We start from the raw sequence: 21,864 nt of genomic DNA, 5'->3' as shown, positions 1-21,864 counted from the left end.
ACTTCACTGGCTGCATGCTTATTACATGTTATTCTTATTCCTACTCATATTCCCTAAGGAGTAAGGAGCTTAGACTTCACTGGCTGCATGCTTATTGCATGTTATTCTTATTCCTACTCATATTCCCAAAGAGTAAGGAGTTTAGACTTCACTGGCTGCATGCTAATTACTTTAAAGGGCCGCTAATGCTTTTCAGCTGCTGGTAGTTTAAAGAGAACCAGTCACAATTGGTCTTTTTAGGAAACTGAATCTCTACTCTTATGCCTCGTACTCAGATAATCGGACGACTTATTGTGCGCATTTTGTTGCATGAAACTAATAACGAATTCAACAATGCATATAAACGTATGATTTTTTTTGTACGATTCCGGAAAAGCTTCCTGGTTGCGTAGCTACGTATCAGATGGTGCAAAACAAAAACAATGGCAGCCAGGCTTTTTCTGTGCTATTTTAGTGTTTCTGATCATGCGCGGTCTTTGTCGATCGATTTTTAGCGGACACATACTGTACTGATTAAACGATTGTCGTTCGCTAGGCTATCGTACGACAGACGTTTTCGTGCTTGTCCCTTTGGATTTTGTTGGATGAACTGTCGAAAGCTGTGTACTAACGATCAGATTATCGTGCGATCAAGTCGAAAACGATTATTTTTGTATGATTATCTGAACGTGTGTACGAGGCATAAAAGTCAACCCATGACTGTCCTCTTCCTGAGAAAGGAGATGACATACCCGGTACTTACATGTACATTATAGGGGAGCATGTGACTTACCCTCCTTCCTCCCACAAGGCAGTGTTGGGACTTGCTGGTTGGATGCTCGGGAACACAACGCTGTCACATGGAGACAGGGAGAAATGTGAGATTTCAGGCTCAGGCAGGTTTCCTCTTTTTGCTCTGATAAAGTACAGGTGGTGGTGGCAACAGGAATTAATGTGAACCTCTTGCTTTTGCTCTGTATGGTCATTATGCACCAGGGCGGGGAAAGGGGTGGGCAGAAGGGAGCAGCTGCTCTGGGTGCAGTGTGTATTGTAGGGATGGGGGCACTGCAAGTTCCTTCTACTATAAGGCTGACAGGAGTAGTGGCAACGGCATCAGTATTTCTGTTAACCCAGTGCTGATATCAGCAAGGAGAGAGCCAAGAGGAGGTGGGGGCTGCGCTCTCTCTCCTCCCCTCCTTCTTAGAGCTCGCACATAATGAAGGGGGGTGGCGCAATTTTTTCATCTTTGCCCTGGGCACTGACTGATCTTGTCCCGGTGTTCCGTGAAAAAACCATACCCGTGAGAAAACCATACCCTCGTCACTTCCGGGGCTCCTACGGAGGGTATGGATTTCTCACGGTACTTATATTTGCGGCGGTTACATTAAAACAGCTCCTCTGCAACATAAATCATCTCCGCTCCTTCCCCTCTCACTTCCCTGCTCTCAGGTAATAAATACAAAAGCGGATCACGGAGCCGCGATCGCCGTCATTTACATCTCATAAACCCGCCACCGCTTTTATATTTATTAGGCGAGATCAGGCAAGTCACAGGGATAGGAGAGGAGATTATTGATGTTGCAGCTGAACTGTTTTAATGTTACCGCCGCAAGTATAACATTACACACAGTGCCGTGATAATTTCCTACCCTCCGAGCATGCGCACTTGCCAAATTCTTTGCTGTTCAATTACGTATCTGGGGCTCTGAGCATGCGCACTGCTGCGCTGCTCAGCTGTTTGAGACAGGAAGTGACGAGGGTATGGAAATCTAACGAGGTATGGAATTCTAACGTTACACCGGCATTGATATGCACTGTTTTAAAGTGAAGCCTTATCTCACACGGATTGGTGTGTGTAGTTATTTTCTTGTATTCACTCCTTTCCTTTGTATTCACACCAGAAATGTGCTCAGTGTCAGGCTGTATGGTCCCCATAGATGCTGCCTTTCTACTGCCTGAGCTCAGGGCTGATAACTGTTGCAGGTAGGTAAAACTGTCAGCTAACAAATCTGCTTCTTTCAAATAATCCTGCTGGCACCTTTTTTTATAAAAAAAATTTTTTTGAGTGTCTTATCAGCACAGAGATGAGGCGGGAGATAAGACGGCGTGACATCCTGACACCCGTCACAGGGAGAGAATACAAGTAAAAAAAAAAAAATCAGATAATCTGTGAGGGGAAAAGTGACACTTTTGGGTTACATTTTTTTTCTTTTTTGTTACATTTTAGTGTTATATAACAGTTTCTAAGAGGAAGGGGAAGTGAGAGGATAACAGAGGTCCAGGGTGATAAACATTAACCGCTTGCTGACCGCCCAATGTAAATATACTGTGATAGGACGGCAATACATGTACGTGATCCAGTCTTTCCAGAAAAGGGGTGCATGCACGCGTGCGGCCCCATCTGTGCTGTCATTCGGTGCAGTACAAGTCAGTCAGCAGTTCCCAGCATTTATGGCTGGGACCTGCTGATTGGCTTAGCGAATTTACAGCACAGAGCACTGTGTTTACTAACAACACAGGGCTCTGTACACGGAGCAGATATGTGGCTGTTTTTTTCTCCCTGTAAAGCAGATAGAAACAAAAAGCACATCTCTTAAGCCCCATACACACGTACCGATTGTCGGCCGTAAATATTCGGCCGCCGAACGATCGGCCGATTGTCGGCTTGTTAGTATGATGCTTCCGACAACCGACAGCGACTTTTCGGCCGAACAGAATCAGGTGTGCAGGCTATAAAATTTTTGTTGGCCGTCACCAGAACGGCCGATTGTTCGCCAGTCAGTACAGAATTCGGCCGACAAACAGCAGATTAGCAAGACTGGGCATGCTCAGAAAAGAAAAAACACACGGAAAGTTAACCATCACATGACATCACTTCTGCAGTCGGCTGCTGTTGGCCGACAAAATTCGTGTGCAGTCTTTTGCACTTTTCAGCCGACAGGACAGCACCAGACAAAAGTGTCGTTCGGCCGACATTCGGTACGTGTGTACGGGGCTTTAGCAAAAGCAGCACGCATTACACATTGTGAGGCACACAGTTAACCCTTTCATTGCTCTTAGATGTTATCCCTTTCCCAGCCAGTGTCATTAGTACAGTGACAGTGTATAGTATTAGCACGGATTACTGTATTAGTGTCACTTGAGATGTCAGTGTCAGTTAGACACTTCCCACCCAGCATCAGTGTCAGATTGCCCACCGCACAATCACAGCCCCATTATAAGTTGCTGATCCCTGCCATTACTAGTATAAAAATAAAATAAATAAAAATTCCAGTATATATATATATACCATCATTTGTAGGCGCTATAACTTTCATGCAAATCAATCAATATACACTTATTGGGAATTTTTTTATTACTAAAGACGTGGCAGAATACATTTTGGCTAAAATTTTATGAAGAAATTCATTTTTTTTTTTTTTAAATGTTATTAGATATGTTTTTCATCAGAAAATAAAAAAAAATTCATAACATTTTCAATTTTTTTTTTCATTTATATAATAAAAATAAAGAAACCAAGTGGTGATCAAATACCACCAAAAGCTCTATTTATGTGAAAAAAAGGGTATAAATGTAATTTAGGTAAAGTTTTGCATGACCACGCAATTACCAGTTAAAGTAGCGCAATGCCGAATAACAAAAAATGCCCTGATCATGAAAAGGGAAAAACCTTCCAGAGCTTAAGTGGTTAAAAAAATACAATAACAAGCCAAAACCTCCAAGGGTGAAATCATATTCTCTTGAATACATCATGTTTGATTCAGTGTCCACAAATTGGACAAACTAGGAAGTAGATCATGGAAATGTTCACATTTCTTTCAAATATTGACCTAACAGGGGGAAAAGGTAAGTGGGGAGAGGAGGATCAGAAATAAAAGAAGGAGGGATGGGGTAAAGTATGGGGTCAACAGGGATTTGAAAGTATGAATTTGTTACTGGGCTCAAGTTAGATGTTGGCTACTTTGGGGTGGGGCGCGGGGGGGGGGTATCTATGAGGCAAGCATGATGTTTAAAGGCATTAAATATTCATAACATAACAAAGGACCAGCAAGTCCACTTGAGAAACGGAAGAGTCAATTCTATTGGGATCTCCAACTACCAGGCTCTCTATATGTATTAGATTGTTCATAATTATGGCTCAAGAGGCCAGATATGGTGTGCTGGTGATTTCCCATGCCTAGAATTAGTAGACCAGTCGGGCACTAGGCAACATCTTAGGATGTATTTTTTAATGAGATGCAAGAGGCCACGGTAACATGGATATGGGAGCAGCTCAGTCCCAAAACATGTAAGAACTCTCATATACAGAAATTACCTATGGCACTTTAAAAGAGCTGCACCAAACAAGTGCAAATCAATAAATTCTCACATACATCGTAAAAATCATAATACAATTACATGAAGCATATCCAAAAGTAGTGAGTAATTGTATAATAGCATATATGAATAGCCAGTTGATATCCTAAAACTCAACGCGTTTCATGAAGAAACATTCACTTCTTCAGGGTATAGTAATATTCAAAAGCCCTGGTCCCCAACCCTGGTCCTTGGGGCCCACTAACAGGCCAGGTTTGCAAGATAACTGAAATACATCCTGGGTGATATAATTTGCTGCTCAGTGATTGCAGTACTCTAGTCTGCATCTCCCCAAGGTAATACTTAAAATCTGGCCTGTTAGTGGGCCCTGAGGACTGGAGTTGAGGACCACTGTTCAAAAGGATATCTAAGAGAAACTATGTGATTAGTATACCATAGTAAAGATAAAGTACCCAAAAGAGGATATCTGCAATAAAGACAACACTTTCCAATAAGTGATATTTGATGAGCAGTAAAATAATCATGATTCTTATTCATATTCTTATATGTATATATGCTATTATACTATTACTCACTACCTTTGGATATGCTTCATGTAAGTTTAATATGAGTGAATAAAAATTAGAATTTTTTAAGAAGGTATTGAATTGCACTTGTTTGGTGCAGCTCTTTTAAAGTTCCATGGGCAATTTCTCTATCGAAGAGTCGTTTTTAATGAACCTTAAAGTGGTGTTCCAGCCTCCCCCTCCAAAAATTAAAAGTCAGCAGCTACAAATACTGTAGCTGCTGACTTTTAATATTAAGACACTTACCTGTCCTGGAGTCCAGCGATGTCGGCACCGCAGCTGATGCTTCACAGCCAGGTCCCTACTGCGCATGTGCAATGCGCGCTGCGCATTCGGATTGGCTTGGCGGCGGGGGGAAAAAGGTGGGGGCCAAACCTCCGAGTAACAGCGCCGTGGCGCAGTCTCCCGGAAGTGGGGAAGGGTACCTGTCAGAAACAGGTACCTGTTCCCCCTCCCCCCTGATAGGTGCCAAATGTGGCACCAGAGGGGGGGGGGGGAGGAAGCAAATGAGCGGAAATTCAATTTTTGGGTGAAACTCCACTTTAAGAAGCCTGGGAGCTTGGATAGCAGGACTATCTGAGGGCTTTCCGTCACATCTGTCTCCTTCATCTTATTGCATGCCTGAAGATTTTCTTGCATTTTTTTTTTTTTTGCACAGCTCCATCAAAAGAATGAATGTGGCTGCTAGGGATGCACCGATCCGATATTCGGATCGGATATCGGCGCCGATATGGCCATTTTAGATGGATCGGGGATCGGTAAAATTGACCGATCCACTGGCCGATCCGGTTTTTGCTTGGTAACGGCTCAGCCATCCCTTACTAGGTGTAGTAGTAGTATGGGATGGGAGCCGCTACTTCCTGTATAGGTCCGGCTCACAGGCGGAGTGATATCAGATGCACTCTGCCTGTGAATGGAGGAGCCATACACAGGAAGCAGTGGCTTTGCTCTGTACTGCAGCCGCTTGCTTTGTGTGTAGCTCTGGATCGGTTCCGGTATCGGCGATTTCACAACGCCAGATATCGGTATCGGGTCCAAAAAAGTCGGATCGGTGCATCCCTACCCTGTTGTTGATGGCAAACTATGAGGGAATGAGGACAGAACTATATTCCACAACGTTGTTGGACATCGTTGCTACCTTGATATGGTTTAAAACATTTTCTCCATATAATGATTGGATAGAGTGAATGGGGTTGATTTACTACAACTGGAGAGTTTAAAATCTGGTTCAGTTCTAGAAACCAATCAGCTTCCAGGTTTTTTTGTCAAAGCTTACTTAAACAAGCTGAAGTTTGAAGCTGTTTGGCTATGGCTACCATGCACAGCTGCACCAGATTTTGGACTTTCCGGTTTTACTAAATCAACCCTAATGTATCAAGATATAGGTCTTAGTCTATGCTTCCTCCAAAAAGCTTTTACCCAGGGCTTGTTCCCAGGTGACCCCAAATGGTGGTTGCTCTTTGTAGGCCATCCCTCTCAGGAGCGGGTTTAATTTTGAATTTTCCCCAAATCCCCATCAGTCGAGATGCACAGATGCATGAAAAGTGTGAGAGGAGGGTGAAAATTTGCACTTTTTGTATCAGATTAGGAGTGGAGACCTGGATTACTACAAATGGCCACTGCTGGCAGATTCACTAAAAACTTAACTTGCCAAGTTTGTCTATACATCTGCAAAATTAACAAAGTCCCATTTAACAGGTTAGGTTAAAAAAAGTTACAAAATATTTAGCTGTCTATTAAACTTCAGGAAATTGACAAATTGAAAAATGTCACGCAGTTTCCTAATGATTTTGTAAGCAATCGCAGATTTGTATTGAATTTAGAATTTTGATCTTTTTCAGTTTTTGCTTAAGAACATGGTAAAATCAAATACATATGTCCTGCTTGCTGCATCCTTTGCTGACTGGCACTGTCAAAGGCCTTGTTTTGTATTTTAAATAATTAAAGCTGAACTTCGGGTATGGATTTTTTTTGCAGAATTACATTGGTCTACCTTGGAACACTTAAGTATGCATATGTCTTACCTATGGGACTGCTGTGGAAGCATAGATACACTTTAGTAGTTGTTGCTACTACAGTGATCTAAGTTCTGTGCCCAACTGTTGCCCTGTTATATATAGAACACACTCCACACTGGCATCATTCACACAATCAGGGCCGATGATAGGGGGGGACCACCAGCCCTCTTGTAGGGGGCCCGAGCACACAGGGGGCCGGGGCCCACACAGGGAGGGGTATTAGTGATGGACAACAAATACAGAAATCTTCCTCCAGCACCTGAATCTGATCTCTGTCCCTCTCCCTGCTATCAGCTTTATCTGCTGAGAAAGAGACAGTCGTCCCTCACTAATCCCCCTCCCTGTGTGGGCCCCCCTCCCAGCACAGGCTCTAATGTTAGCTCTGCTCCTGAATTTATTTGTAACTTTGTTTCTTTCCCTCTGTCTCTCTGAACCCGGAGCTCCAACTGCTCAGCCTGTATATTTTTTTTCATCTCATCTTCATTTTTATTCATTAACATATTTTTTTTTTTTTTTTTTTAGATTTAGCAGGAATTATGTTGAATTTGTGTCTGATAATAGTGATTTTGTTGTAATTTTAGCTAAATATATCTTTCATATTTTCTTGGGGGGGCCCTGCCAGATAGTCTGTACGGGGCCCCGTGATTTCTAACAGCAGCCCTGCACACAATGCCTTGTATTTTTTTTCAATGAATGCAAGGTGTTCTCGGATTGGACCAAGTGGAGATCATGACATTATGGCCCTACCTCTCCACCTCATCCAATCAGAGAAGGTCTTGCAATCACTGGAAAAAAAATTGAATGATGTCTTGGCCAAGTGAGCAACCCTCTTTGGTTACTATGCAGCAGGGCAGCCAATCTACAGTGAATATGCAGCTTCTTCTGGGATCCCACAGGTATGACAAATGTACACTTATACTTTCCAGACTGGTCCAATATAAGGATGCAATAAAATACATCCCTGGAATTCAGCTTTATTGGTTTGGAATCTACTAGCTTACACAATATCTTATACTGATTCCTGAATTCAATTATTATTGTATCATATCTGATAATGTTCCACAATGGCTGAGATACTGAAATCTACCCACATCTGAAAAGGAAGGATTAGAGCAGCAGTCAGGTTTTATTTCTAACAATCCCCTCCTGTCCTGATGACCAGAACACCTGTACAGAAAGTGAGAAAAAATCGAAAAATTTACATCTCTGACCAGAGCAGGAAGCCATAAGCTGCAGGCACTGTTTGGGTATTCTGACAGCTGACACTCGTAGCTATCAGAATACAATAGCCGGGCAGGGGGGAATTCCCCATCTACACTGTCTGTGAAGATGGAGGAATCCTATTCCTTTTTTTTTTTCAATTACTATTATTTTGTTTCTGCATCCTTGCCTAGGTGAGGATTATATGTGAATCATAATAATTGTGCACATCTCTCGCATGTGCAGACATGCCATGAGTCTATAGGACTTGCCAGAGCAAAACCTTCCTGCACACGTGCAGAAAGCAGCAGATCTCTCCCAGTATATGGAACCTTGAAGAGAAGCGTGGCTCCTCTGCACATGTGTGAGGGGGTTTAACATAAGTTCCCACATGTCCAGACATGCCATGAAGCTCTGCCTGGTCTGTAGGACAGGTCTGCACCTGTATGGGACATACGTTTGAGATGATGGCACCAGAACAGGGGAGGAAAGAAGACCTGTGGGCTGACAGAAGGCCAATGTTGAACACCATGGACTAGTACATATTGTTCTTTTTTTATTTACATAAAGGAACAATTTAGGAGACTAAAAATAACATTTTAGGTAGTTTGGTTGAAGTTTCTCTTTATGAAAAGAAAACCACACAGTGGTCAAGTGACACAGAGAAATGGTCGTTTGTGACTTCCAAGACAAGTGTTCCACAATTTAATGCTTTGCAGCACCAGACTTGGCTCAATAGGTGTGGAGGTTTAGTAATCCCAGATTGCCCTGGGACAACGACAGACTGAGGCGTTGATCAGAGTACTCATATTGGGCAGTGCATGAAAGAGCCATCCACAGTCCTCTTAGTAGCTGTGAGATAAGAGAGCCATTGCTTCTAACCTATCGCTGCTTAACTTCTGGCATTGACTTGGTGGTGAATTAGCAGGGTTCACGGAGCAGTTTGCTGGGTCGTCCCTCCAGGTTTCTGTGGCCAGCTGGGAAAGTTCATGAGTTTGTTTCCAGTTCTGGAATTCTGTGGTGGTAATTGGTAAAAGTGAGTCATCTGCTTTAGGTCCAGCAAGAGCATCACATGCAGAGGGAAGGCTCTTCACATGACGTCATTTTAGGAAAAGGCGAATTTTTCGGTCTCCCAGCAGTAACCTTCAAGAAAGAGAAACGTGACAGTTGTATCGTTTGTTTTAACGCAAATAAAAACATTTCATGCTTGACAAAAGGATTAGCAGAGCACTATGGGTTATCAAAAGAGATGGCACAGTAGTACCACTGCTCCGCTTAGCAATGTAAATATGCCTCTGAAAGGGTTTAATTGTGTACCATAAAGTGCCTTATGCGGAAATAAATAAGGTTCTATAGGTGCATAACCAGTGTTTGGTAAACGTGAATGCAGGTAAACACAAAATAAAATCAACAAATTAATATCATTAGTGTCGGTTCACACTACTCCGACTTGTCAGGCGACTTGTCAGCCTGGCAAGTCGTGGTCCGTCGCCTTCCATTGTGTAGTACGGGAACCGTTCTAATAGGAGCGACTCAAGTCACTCCGACTTAGAAAAAGGTTCCTGTACTACTTCGGGGCGACCTGGAGCGACTTACATAGAAATTAATTTTATGAAGTCCGTGCAAGTCGCGCCCAAAGCCGTGCCGCGGTAGTGTGAACCGGCACTTAAAAAAATTACCCGTGATCAAAACAGTGATCAAAAAAGTAACTGGTGCTCTTTAAAGTACTTTAAAACTGTGCTTTGTACACAAAAGAATGCTGATAGAAAAGAAATGTGTAAAAAATGAAGAATAAAAAAAAAAAAAAATGCATGAAAAACAGTTCCTTCTAAAGTTCATCTTACTCATAAAGTGACAGGTGCTCTTTAAAGTGCTCCAACTAATTATTTACATAAGTGCTGGTTACTCTATGGTACACAATTATACCCCTTCCAGAGGCATATTTACATTGCTAAGCAGCCCCCTACTCAGTATACTCCTTTTCCACTACCAAAAACATTCCCATTTCTCAGGGGTGTTTTTTAGGGGGGCAGCAGCTTCTAAGGTTTGACTCATCACCACATATTGCACGGTACTAGCCTTTAGATTTTTGACTATTGCTCTGCTTTCAGGCTTTTTCTCTGATTGAAACCCTAAAATGGCTCACTGGAGTTGATTTACTAAAGAAAGACCAATAGACTGTGCACTTTCCAAAGTGCGATTGCAATATGCAAGTGTAATTGCTCCAGATCTTAATTTTTTTTTTCTTCCTTGCATGTGATTGGGTATTCTTTGCAAAGTCAAACTTTACCTCATTTACTAAGCCCTGAAACTACTGCACTTGCATAAGGCAACTGCGCTTTGCAAAGTGCACAGTCTATTTGCTTTTAGTAAATCAACCCCATTGTTTTGGGGCATCAGTGCACATTGAGTTGCACATTTTATTTTCAATAGGCCCTCAACCTACATCCATGATTTAGTAAATAAACAAAATAATCTAAAAGGAACCAATAAGGGGCACCTTAGATTTAACAGGGGAAGATATAATAAAAGGAGAACTATGGTACCAGGATTTCCCTGCTACCGTCCCAATGATGCAAGAAGCTAGCCAGATAATAAATCCCCCAGATTGTATCTAACATTAAAATATCACTTTTGGGGTGGATTGACCCTTGCTGTCCTGTAAATATTTTTATAGAAACACACAAAGAATAAAATTATATTCTTACCTTATAACACCGCCAACTAATAGACCTCCAATCATAGGTCCCACCCAGTATATCCAGTGATATGCCCAATAATTTGCTGCTATGGCAGGACCAAAGGCTCTTGCAGGGTTCATACATGCTCCAGATATGCTTCCTCTGTAATAGTGCAAGAATAGAGAGTAAAATATTTTCCAGGTGCAGTAAAGGGTGACATTTAAAGCAACCCTATCATTAATCTATGTAATTCAGCATATGAAATAAAAACGCACATGCGACAGTTACTTCAAATAAATTTAGAACGCAAGCAAAAATGAATTTGCACATTTTTTTCCCACCCAGTGCATCACAGCGCACCTGCTGTGAATTGTAATACAATGCAGTGCTGGGGTGATGTATTAGTACACTGGGATGCCATACAAAATGGAACCACAACACAATGCACAGTGGTAGATCTGTTGCCATGTGTTGCATTAACACAAGATAAAATGTGCATTACCGCAACCCATAGTTGTGAATGGGCACCAACAGAAAACTGCTTTTGAAGATTATCAGTAGATCCTGAGATACAAGCAGCTAACGTTATATGCATTTTTACTTGCAAAATAAGTCTTTCCCTCCTCCATAGTCTCCCCAATGTCCACTAAGACAACCCAACCCTAGGATTAGCAATAGGTTGGTTTAGGCAATCGAAAGGGAAGGGGCCAAGTTCAACTTTTACAGGAAAAGTCAAGATTGGCATATCATCCCACTGCCTATACCTCCAATCTAGTCCACTGCCTATACCTCCAATCTAGTCCACTGCCTATACCTCTAATCTAGTCCACAGCCTATACCTTTAATCTAGTCCACTGCCTATACCTCCAATCTAGTCCACTACCTATACCTCTAATCTAGTCCACTGCCTATACCTCCAATCTAGTCCACTGCCTATACCTCTAATCTAGTCCACAGCCTATACCTTTAATCTAGTCCACTGCCTATACCTCCAATCTAGTCCACTGCCTATACCTCCAATCTAGTCCACTGCCTATACCTCCAATCTAGTCCACTACCTATACCTCCAATCTAGTCCACTGCCTATACCTCCAATCTAGTCCATTGCCTATACCTCTAATCTAGTCCACAGCCTATACCTTTAATCTAGTCCACTGCCTATACCTCCAATCTAGTCCACTGCCTATACCTCTAATCTAGTGATTGGTTTAAAGCTGAAGCTTCACTGAAGGTCATCAAAAAGCCCAATGCAACTTGTGCAGTGAAAACTGCTAGTCACAGATTGTGCGGCTGCGCAGCCTCTAGGGCATGCAGGAGGTGTGCGACTGGGAGGACGTCATATGATGTCTATCTGGGAGAAACGAGATGGTAGTGGCTAACTATCCTTTTATGACGTAAAGTAGAACTAAAGGCAAAACTTTTTTTTTTATGTTTTGGATAGAGTTAGGGAGGGTGAGAGTAAACCCGTCTAAAGTGAGTGAATTCCTGGTTTTCATCAGGATTACCACTAATAGTGTCTTTATTGGAGAATGTCTCTATTCCTGGTCTAGTGACAGCTTAAAATTTAAGGAGTTTGCAAGAGGCTGATACTAATGCCCCGTACACACGTGCAGATTGTCAGCCGAAAAGATTCGGCCGACGACCGATCGGCCGATTGTAGGCTTGTTAGTATGATGCTTCCGACAGCGCACTTTCGGCCGAACAGAATCTGTCGTGCAAGCATTAAAATTTTTGTAGGCCGACACCAGAACGGCCGATTGTTCGCCAGTCAGTACAGAATTCGGCCGACAGACAGCAGATTTGCAAGACTGGGCATGCTCAGAAAAGAAAAAAACACAGGGAAAGTTAACCATCACATGACATCATTTCTGCAGTCGGCGGACAAAATTCGTGTGCAGTCTTTTGCACTTTTCAGCGGACACGACAGCCCGGGGACAAAAGACGGCCGATCGGTCGGCCGACGATCGGTACGTGTGTACGAGGCATTATTCAAAATCATGTGCGCCTTGCTTGCATTCAAAAATACATTTAATGATGTATTAATGGTTACAGCTGCAATAATAATATTGCATAACATAATGTGTATGTTTTATATCTGCCTAGAGTTCAGCTTTAAACAGAATATTGTACTATTGGTTGCTGCAGGAGACACCATAACACTCAGCTGGTTTCACCACTAAAGCTCACAGTGTAGGAAGCAGTCAGCCATGTTTATTAAGACATTGAACTCCATCCAAAAATTCAATTTCACTCTTTCAAAGACAGTAAATGTTTCTGCATAAGTGTATGTTTCTCTTACCCCGCCAAGATGTCCGTTGCCACAGTGAAGCCAATACAGAAGGGAGCCAGGGGAGTAGTGGTTTTCTTATTAATGGCCCCCATGCAGACAGCCAACACCAAGAAGAATGTCATGATTATTTCAGCTCCAACGGCTCGGGCAACCTGGGCATCAGTGGTCACCACATTGAATGCTGCTCCTTCAGCTCTCTCATAAATTTCTTGTTGAGTCAGTGCCTGAAAAACAACGAAGATCGGTGAGTACCCTACATTTTATGAAAGTACAACAAACAGTAACACTATTCACAGCTCTGCATTCTAAATAACAAACACAGCAGCCTGTTTTTGTGTGGCAAGCCTAACAAGGTTGTGTCAGTTAAAATATGTTTTTATTAAAAATTGATGCCCTAGCTATTTTTAAAAAGCAGTTCTGGTTGCACTGTTCACATTATCTCTGACGCTGTCCCCCGCAGAATATTCTGCCAAACAGGGCCAGTCTTCTTCCGCATTTATTGATGCTTAGCATCAATCCACCCGCTTCCTGTGAGTGCAAGGTGTCATGGACCCTCCCCATTTGGGGGGGGGGGGGAGGGGGGGAAACCACAGTGCTCTAAGCTCATAGTATAATGATGCAGAAAGTGGCTCTGATGTCATCATGTCGGAGAAGCTCTTTGCATCTCTAAGGGCCACCCATTACTGGAGACTAGACAAAGAGGAAAAAGTCCCTGTAGCAGCATGTGACCAGCCTGAATGCTTTAAGTATAAAAAAAGGAAAAATTCACATGGAAGGGGGAGGACCAGAGGGCATGGGACAGTAGATCTTAATAATGCAATAAAAGAAACACATGTTCACCCTATCCTACTTTCCTTCCTATCAAAATATTGCATTTACAGACATGTATTTATGAAGTTTTGAAGTGACTGTGGCCCCCTTACCTTGGCCAGCGCTGCTCCAATCATTCCACCACATAGCTGGCAGACCCAGTATGGCACTACTAGGACAAGGTTGAGTCCTCCAACTATCCAGGCGCCCAGGGATACAGCTGGGTTGAAGTGGCCACCACTGAAACAATATGGAACAGATTAATACAGTTTGCATGACACTAATGTATCAATTATAGATAAGATAGACGGTTTTTTATTGTGCTACCTCTATATTTACTTACAATCCTTATGTAATTACAACAGCTACTTTCTATCGCTCACCTACAGATCCCCGGAAGCTCAATGACCATTGGCTCTATCACCTATCTAGACATGTTCCACCATCTTTCTACCTGACAACGGTAGCCTTATCATAGGTACTCATAATAACTCAAGCTCCTACGTAATGCCATGAGATTACTTGACTTCCTCTTTGTTGCCTGCCCCCCCCCCCAACCTATGGTTATATTTTGTATCTAGGAAGTGGAAACTATATTTATATCACTTCTAATGAACATTGAAAAATGGAACAAATGAAAAAGGTTACCAAAACAATAAGAAATAAGAAAACCTTTGTGTACCAATTTTGCAACATCTATACACAGTTTTCAATCATGTTATTCATGCCAAAGTCACTATTTATCATTTGATCTGTATGACTCAATAAAAATATTTTAAAATAAAATGTGGATTAAAATATAAATTATTCTCAAATCCGCAACCTCCATTAAAAATGTTGGTGTAACAGAAACACGACCACACAAAGTGCTTGTGGGCTTCCATCAGAATACCGCTTCCTTCAGTCTTGAACATACCGGTAGATATCAGATATTCTAGCCGCCCACATACAAAACAAGCCGAGAACAGCTTGTATAAGATCTGGAACATTTATTGAAAAAACTCACATCGAATATTTACCACATCAGGTCAGATGCCTGATTTCATTATCATATGAAGATGAAATTGTGTACAGAATTTTATAATTAACAGGTCTAAGGAACAACCAACACAAACAGTATTATACGTTCCCACTAGCAACTAATAGATGACAGTGATTTAATTAACTTGAGTTAATTAATTAGCAGACTTGCCATCATTGATTATAAGTGTATACATTATTATAAGTGTAAACATATCACACCTTAATACACAGAATATAGCAGGAGACCACCAGTAACAGACTGTCCATCTCCTACATTGAAGAACCTGGAATCCACATCCAAGCAACGCCCCTACAATTCAGAAGTCACAGACTTCATGGCAACGATCGACAACAGTCTATGAGGCAAAGCTCATAAATAGGTCTATCATTCTGATACAGTGGAATTAATGTATCATAGATTTCTTGAGGGATATTGTGGACAAATATCACAGCCCCATTTGAAGCAATCAAAACCACATTCTCAGTGTCCACCAAGTAGTCGTCCATCATTTTCTCGGTCACCCTGTGCCCCTAAAAGACAAATAAGAGGGGCCGAGGGAGCTGAGAGAGGGATTTCTCAACTTCTCAACTTCTCTAAGGTAAGCTGGGTTCCACGGGCCCCCCATCCAAAGTGACTACCATCACAGTTGGCATCCTAGGTTTGGGTCTTTATAGCCCGACCACTGGTGACCCATGCAAAAACAAAAAAAACTAGGAGGGCTAAACCTAGAAACCTAGAGGTCATCCTGCTTTCTGTATTACAGGTGCATCTCATCAAATTAGAATATCATCAAAAAGTTAATTTATTTCAGTAACTCAATTCAAAAAGTGAAACTCATATAATTTATACACACAAAGAAAAGGAGAGTAGATCAGGGAAAAGCAAAGGGAAGGAAAGAAAAAAGAAAGAGGGAAAAAAAAAAGGGAAAGAAAGGGTCAGTCAGCAATTTATTTGGTTACAGATAAGTATCGTATCCATGGATCCTATGTCGCATCGAATTTCTTAATAGAGTTGTGGAGAATACAGGTAAGTCTATCATTAACTATGATTCAGTTAAGTTTATTCTTCACGTATTCAAGGGGAACTGTTGACTGTTTCCAGTATTTAGCAATAGTTATTCTGGCTGCTAAAAATATACTATATATGTGATGAGTTTTATTGATTTTCTGGGGACCTCTTAAGGAAGCTTTTGAAAAAGCACTGGTTCAGGGGATCTACAGATATTAACCCCTGTCACTGAATGTATCAAAATAAATATGTGAATCCAGAATCTGGTGACTACTGGGCACTGCCACCAAACATGATACATTTGTACCCATCTGGCCACGCCTGAAGCAAATGGGGGATGCAGATGGGTGCATCTTTGCAACTCTAATGTCACAAAGAATCAGTGAAGAATCAGTGAAGAAAGTAAGGGTTTGAACACTCTTCGTTTTTGAATAGTGGCTTGTGAAATGTCTGCAAATATCTGGATTTTTTAGCCTTCAACTTCCAGATCGGGATATTCCCTAGCATGCTTCATGACCACTTCTTTGACTCTGAAGAAATGGGGCTTCACAAACACGTCTCTAGGGGGCCCGTTTTGGGGGAACTAAGGCCCTGTAAATGCGGTCAATCTCCATATGGATTTCCTCAATATCTGGTACAGCAGATTGCATCAAAGAGTAGGTGATAGAAGTGAGATCTTTAACCATTTCTGGCAGTCCCTGTACACGGAAGTTATACCGCCTGGCAGGATTTTCAAGGTCATCGATTTTAGCGTTAGCTTCCTCTAGTCGATCTTGAAGATCGGTGATCATGGAAAAATTTTGCACCACTCTGTGCACAGTGTCATCAACTTTAGACTCGATGCTGTCCAAACAATATCCCAGTGCCTGGAAATCTTGTTTCAGATCAGAGGGTAAATGAATGGTAGCTTTCTTTAATTCCCTCTGTAGCATGTCAGCATAGCGGGCAAGAAGGATAGCCTCCTGTCAGCATCTGCATCCTGGCCACTGGTTCAGCTGAGGAAGATGTCTGCCATGTCCCTGTCCAGAGCAGAGGAAATGTGGGAGGCATGGCCTGGAGATTGTGTAGAAACTTGTGAGGGGGATCTGCCAGGGCTGGAATGAGCAAAAAAGGTCAGCCGGCTCACCTGAATATGGAGGGGCTTTGGGAGGGTCTGTGTTGCCTGCTCCTGAGCCTGGGGGCTTCACTTTATCGCTCTGGGGCTGTGGCGGCAGCTACCTCTTCCCTGTGTGTTTGGAGCTGGTGCCGGTCGCCATCTTGGATCCCTTCCCGGATACACGAGGTGGGCAGTAGGGACTGTTATAGGTCTTCCCGCTGACTGGGATGACGTGTTGCCCACCTGCCGCCCCGACACAGTACTGGACCGAGTGGGGGAAGAGGGTCGCTAATGAAGGCTGTATGTGCAGGGAGTGTGCGGAGAAGTTCAGGCTTGCATCCGCTCTGGCTGCCTGCACTTGCGCTCTCCAAGTTTCATTTTTTCAATTGAGATACTTAAATAAATTAATTGATAATATTCTAATTTTTTGAGATGCACCTCTATGTGGATAGAGTAAGCATGCAGCGAATTTATCAGTTTGCATCTTTACCTAATGCCCCATACACACGTGCAGATTATCTGAAGACTTTTGTCTGCAGACTTACCAAAACCATATAATATGAGGTCAAACCTAAACACTTTCAATTTGTATGCAATCCGGCAGGCCTTTGCACTACATAGAAAAGGTAAGTCTGCAGACAAAAGTCTTCAGATAATCTGCACGTGTGTACGGGGCATAATCCAAATCTCCGGATGCCTTGACTTTTACCATGATATTTGCTAGAGACACAGCCTGTGGTCTCTCCAGCCTCCAATATTCCATCAAGCTTAGTCAGGTGTATGTGTTTGTATACACAGAGTAAATGACTAGATAGTAGGTTTTGACAATGGAAAAGCAATATTGTCACTTCTTATCTAAGGCAAGGCTCACCAGCATAACTATTTGTTTTTCTGCCCTTAAATGCCAGTTAATGGTTAGAACAGATGTATGCCAGTTAATGGTTACAACACAGAAACCTCCCAAGCACAAAGGACGCAACTAACATGAAAAAGCTTTTGTGAATAGGTACCATATACTCAAAATAATAAAGCAATTCTGCATAGATACAGCAACAACAGACACTCACAGGAGCAAGGTGCAAAGTGTAGCAACCTGTAGCAACCAATTTGAATTCACCTTTTAAAGTTTTGAACTGATTGGTTGAAATGTGATTGGCTGATGCTACGCACTCATTGTAATAATATGGGCTTCAGGTGCAGTGTAAAGAAGAACCATGATTTCCTATTCCTTTAAATTCTACTACCAAGGCAGGAGAATGGTTAATGCTCTTTAAAAACATATTGGGTTCAATTCCTTCTATGAACACCATGTAGAACTAGTACGTTTTCCCTATGTCTGTGTGGGTTGTTTTCACTAACAAGCTTGTATGTTAATTGGAGAGAGCACCCCAAATCCCGAGATGGAAAAGACAGAGTCTGAAATTATGGCAGGAAATTCTCACTGTTGGAGTATATAAGACATATATAAAGCCTCTTTCAGAGGCTGATACACTCAACCAGGCTCTTCCAGAGGTTGACTCGCTCTACCAGGATCTTCAAGGGGCTGACCCAACCCACCAGGCTCTTCAAGCGGCTCAATCACTCTATGAGGTTCTTCCAGGGGCTAAGCCACCCCACCATGCTCTTTCAGAGACTGACTCACCCAGCCAAGCTCTTCCATAGGCTGATTCTCTCTACAGGCTCTTCTATGAGTTGGCCCAACACAACAGGCTCTTCCAAGAGCTGAATCACTTCACCAGGCTCTTTCAGGAGTTGGCTCAATTCTCCAGTTATTTCCGGAGATGGACTATCCCTACCTTACTTTTCCAGAGGCTGAATTGCTACACAAGGTTCTTCCAAGGGATAAACTACCCTATCATGCTCTTTTAGAGGCTGACTCACTCAACCAGGCTCTTCCATTTACTAAACTAACTAACTCTTTGGTTGAGCTGACCCTTCAAATAAAAAAATAAAAATAAAAAAACTTACTATAAATAACATGTTGAAGTCTTACATTGATGACACAATTTGGTGCATGTTAACAGTATGGCATCAACATTTGGGATCCAAGAATGTTAATGCATTGATGTTTAGGAGGCCAAAATAGTAGCTGTATAGAGACAATGACATTGAAGGGCTTATTCATGAAACCATTGCAAGATACGTAGTCCCCTATTAACCAATCTGTTTTCACTTTTCTAAACTCAGTCGGTGTAAGCTAAATTCTAATTGGACTATGGGTAATGCAATGGCACGAAAGACATATTGCAGAAGACTTACATTTTATAAGAAATAAGGCACTTTGAACTTATTATTTACTCAAATACAAAGTACTTCCACATCTTAAAGGTTACCTTCATTTGCTAAATCATTTTGGCTCTGTTTTGCTTTTGATAAACCTTGCCAAATTAAATGGAAAATAGATAAGCTTTCAGTCATAGAAGCATTTCTGTTCTTGTGACCGTTGCACTGGGTTATCAGCCTTGCAGCCTCTGGAGCTCACATCCACAGATATAGAGATAGGTCACATTACCCTAGTCACACCTGAATAAGGATACCTTTACAAACAGGCTATGTTTCCTTTTATCTTGATGTAGAACAACTGAATATTACTGCTACTAAAGTGAGCAGTGTTTTATAAAGAGCCTGTACATTTCAAGTCAAGAGCCTGCAGAGGGAAAGAAGATGGCTATAAAAACACAAAGTCTTCACCCTTCTTCCTTTCAAGTCACAGCTAAATGTATCCTTAAGATTCTTGAGTCTGCCAGACAAGGCAAAAGCCAAACAGTAAACATACTAGTTTTGTTAAGTGTTGTTGTAATGTTCCTAGATATCCATGTCTTGTGCATGGTTTACTGCTTCCAATACTAGTTGAGCCTGTCCTTCCTACAATAGATACAGATGGGAAGTCATCCTGCAATACCTTACAATACCTTCAACTCTCTGTATAACATGCATTTGAGGTTAAACAGTGCCCTCCCTCTTTTACTTCATCCTCAAACTGTGTCAAGATGAAAAGAGTGAAGCATTCCACGTCTATGTCAATTTTTTTACCTTGAATAAATGTATTTCATGCAAGGTCACGTCTTCAGAGGGCATTTGGTATCAAATGCCCTCTAAGGACGTGCCCTTGCACAAAATAAATTGGGGCTGGATCATGCGCTGACCTCACGCCGCCATTTCCGGGGATTAAAATCGGTGGCCATCTTAGTAAGTGGATTTGATTTTCTGTTTTATATGCCATGTTATCCTTTTGGATGTATGTGATTGTATGTGGTTCCTTTACATTTTAATAAATTACTAGGCTACATGAGACCCTCCGGTGTGGCTCTATGTGGTGAGCACCCTCTTTCTTTACAGCTCGTGTATGCACAGTGTAACTCTTCCCTCAAACATCAGAACTTTGGACACCTGTGGACCTACCGGTTTCTAGCTGTTTGAGAGGCTGGGAGTTTCTATCTGATAATGAAGAGCTTCTTGCTGCTAATGGCAGCCTAGAATTTGGGAAGTGCTTAATCAGCAATGAGCACAAGTGGTGGTGTGTTAAGATTCAAGGTGGAGGGTTTTCTTAGGACACTGGAAGACACCCCCTTTTTTTTCCCATTTAAATATATTTTTTTCTCATTGGAATACATTTTATTCTGGGACTTTTTTTATTCAATATTTCATTACAGTTAATAGGACTTCATTGCTTTACATATGATTCATATACACATATATTTTCATATATATATATATATATATATATATATATATATATATACTGTGTATATATATATATATATATATATATATATATTTTTTTTTTTATGTATATAAGTTTGTATAGAGGCGAAAAAAGACCTGACAGGTGTTATAACCTTTCCATAATTCTTAAAAATTTAAAAAAATGTTTAATTAGTTTAATTCGTTTATTTCAGTATTTAAAAGCCCCTACTTGTCTGTATGTCTTTCCCTATTTACCAGGTCAGCATGACAGACAAGGGGAGGGATAACAACAGTGTGAGCCAATGTAGGCCCTTTTGCACAATGCTTTCAGTCTAACACTGTCAGCCAGCTAGACAGGAGGGGGTATCAGAGTGATGACCTCATCAGTGTTCGTACAATCGTCAGGCACGGGAAGTGGCGGTATTCAAAATGTATTGCTTAACTACAGCGTAGAAAAGTGATGTTACGGACTTGGTTATGACCTCTGGTAGGGGATCCTGGATCAGAAAACTGACAGAACTGAATTTCAATTGCATAAGTGAATTTCAACTGTGTTTTTAGTGGTTTCCCTGTAGTCAGCTTTAAGAATATGAAGTAATGATACCATGTATAAGAAGACAGAATTGTACCTGATTCCCCCCAGGATGGCAATAGTGAGCCCAAGGGCCAATCCATGAGCTAGAGCTGGTTGCAGGCTTCCGAATATGTTGTTCATGATGACAGACATGCAGCCAATGAACACAAAGAGCATGGTGCCTATGAGCTCCGCTATGCATGGCTGTACGTACGCTTCATACCAATGAAGTTTTGGCTGCTTTTTGGGGCTGTCCTCTTCCATGTCTTTAAAGGATATCTGACCCAGTTCTGTGTCCCCCATATCTACAAAGAGAATACCAATTTGTTATGAAAAGTTTATGTAACATTTTCAACTTTGAACCTCTGTAATTCTTTTATGTATGTTTTACACAAGTTTACAGTCACCAGAAATAAACAGATAGACAGAAGTGTGTTGATTAACTTCCTACAGGAATTTGACATTTATGGAATATAGAACAACAATATGTGTACGATTAACTTTTATGACTGTATACATAACCTGGTTTATGGCTGTCTGCAGTACACTAAAGTTGAGCTTGGTTATCACCCAGGTGAACGCAGCTAATACTGTAAAACTATATACAAAAACCT

General features: G+C 41.6%; 1 protein-coding gene across 1 annotated transcript; it reads right to left on the bottom strand.

Moving 5' to 3' along the window:
• Positions 1–8,944: 8,944 nt before the first annotated feature.
• On the bottom strand, positions 8,945–21,553 carry AQP8 (aquaporin 8; the record flags this gene model as incomplete). Its single annotated transcript, XM_082260555.1, has 5 exons — positions 8,945–9,223; positions 10,789–10,923; positions 13,061–13,275; positions 13,975–14,101; positions 21,306–21,553. 5 exons carry the CDS (start codon positions 21,551–21,553, stop codon positions 9,181–9,183), a joined length of 768 nt encoding a protein of 255 aa, XP_082116681.1. The 3' UTR covers positions 8,945–9,180.
• Between the last annotated feature and the right edge of the window lie 311 nt (positions 21,554–21,864).

The sequence above is a fragment of the Pelophylax lessonae genome (assembly GCF_965119305.1).
Source record: "Pelophylax lessonae genome assembly, chromosome: 6".
Classification (NCBI taxonomy): domain Eukaryota; kingdom Metazoa; phylum Chordata; class Amphibia; order Anura; family Ranidae; genus Pelophylax; species Pelophylax lessonae.
Note: the sequence above shows the minus strand (reverse complement) of the source record. Positions and strands in the feature narration are given on the sequence as shown.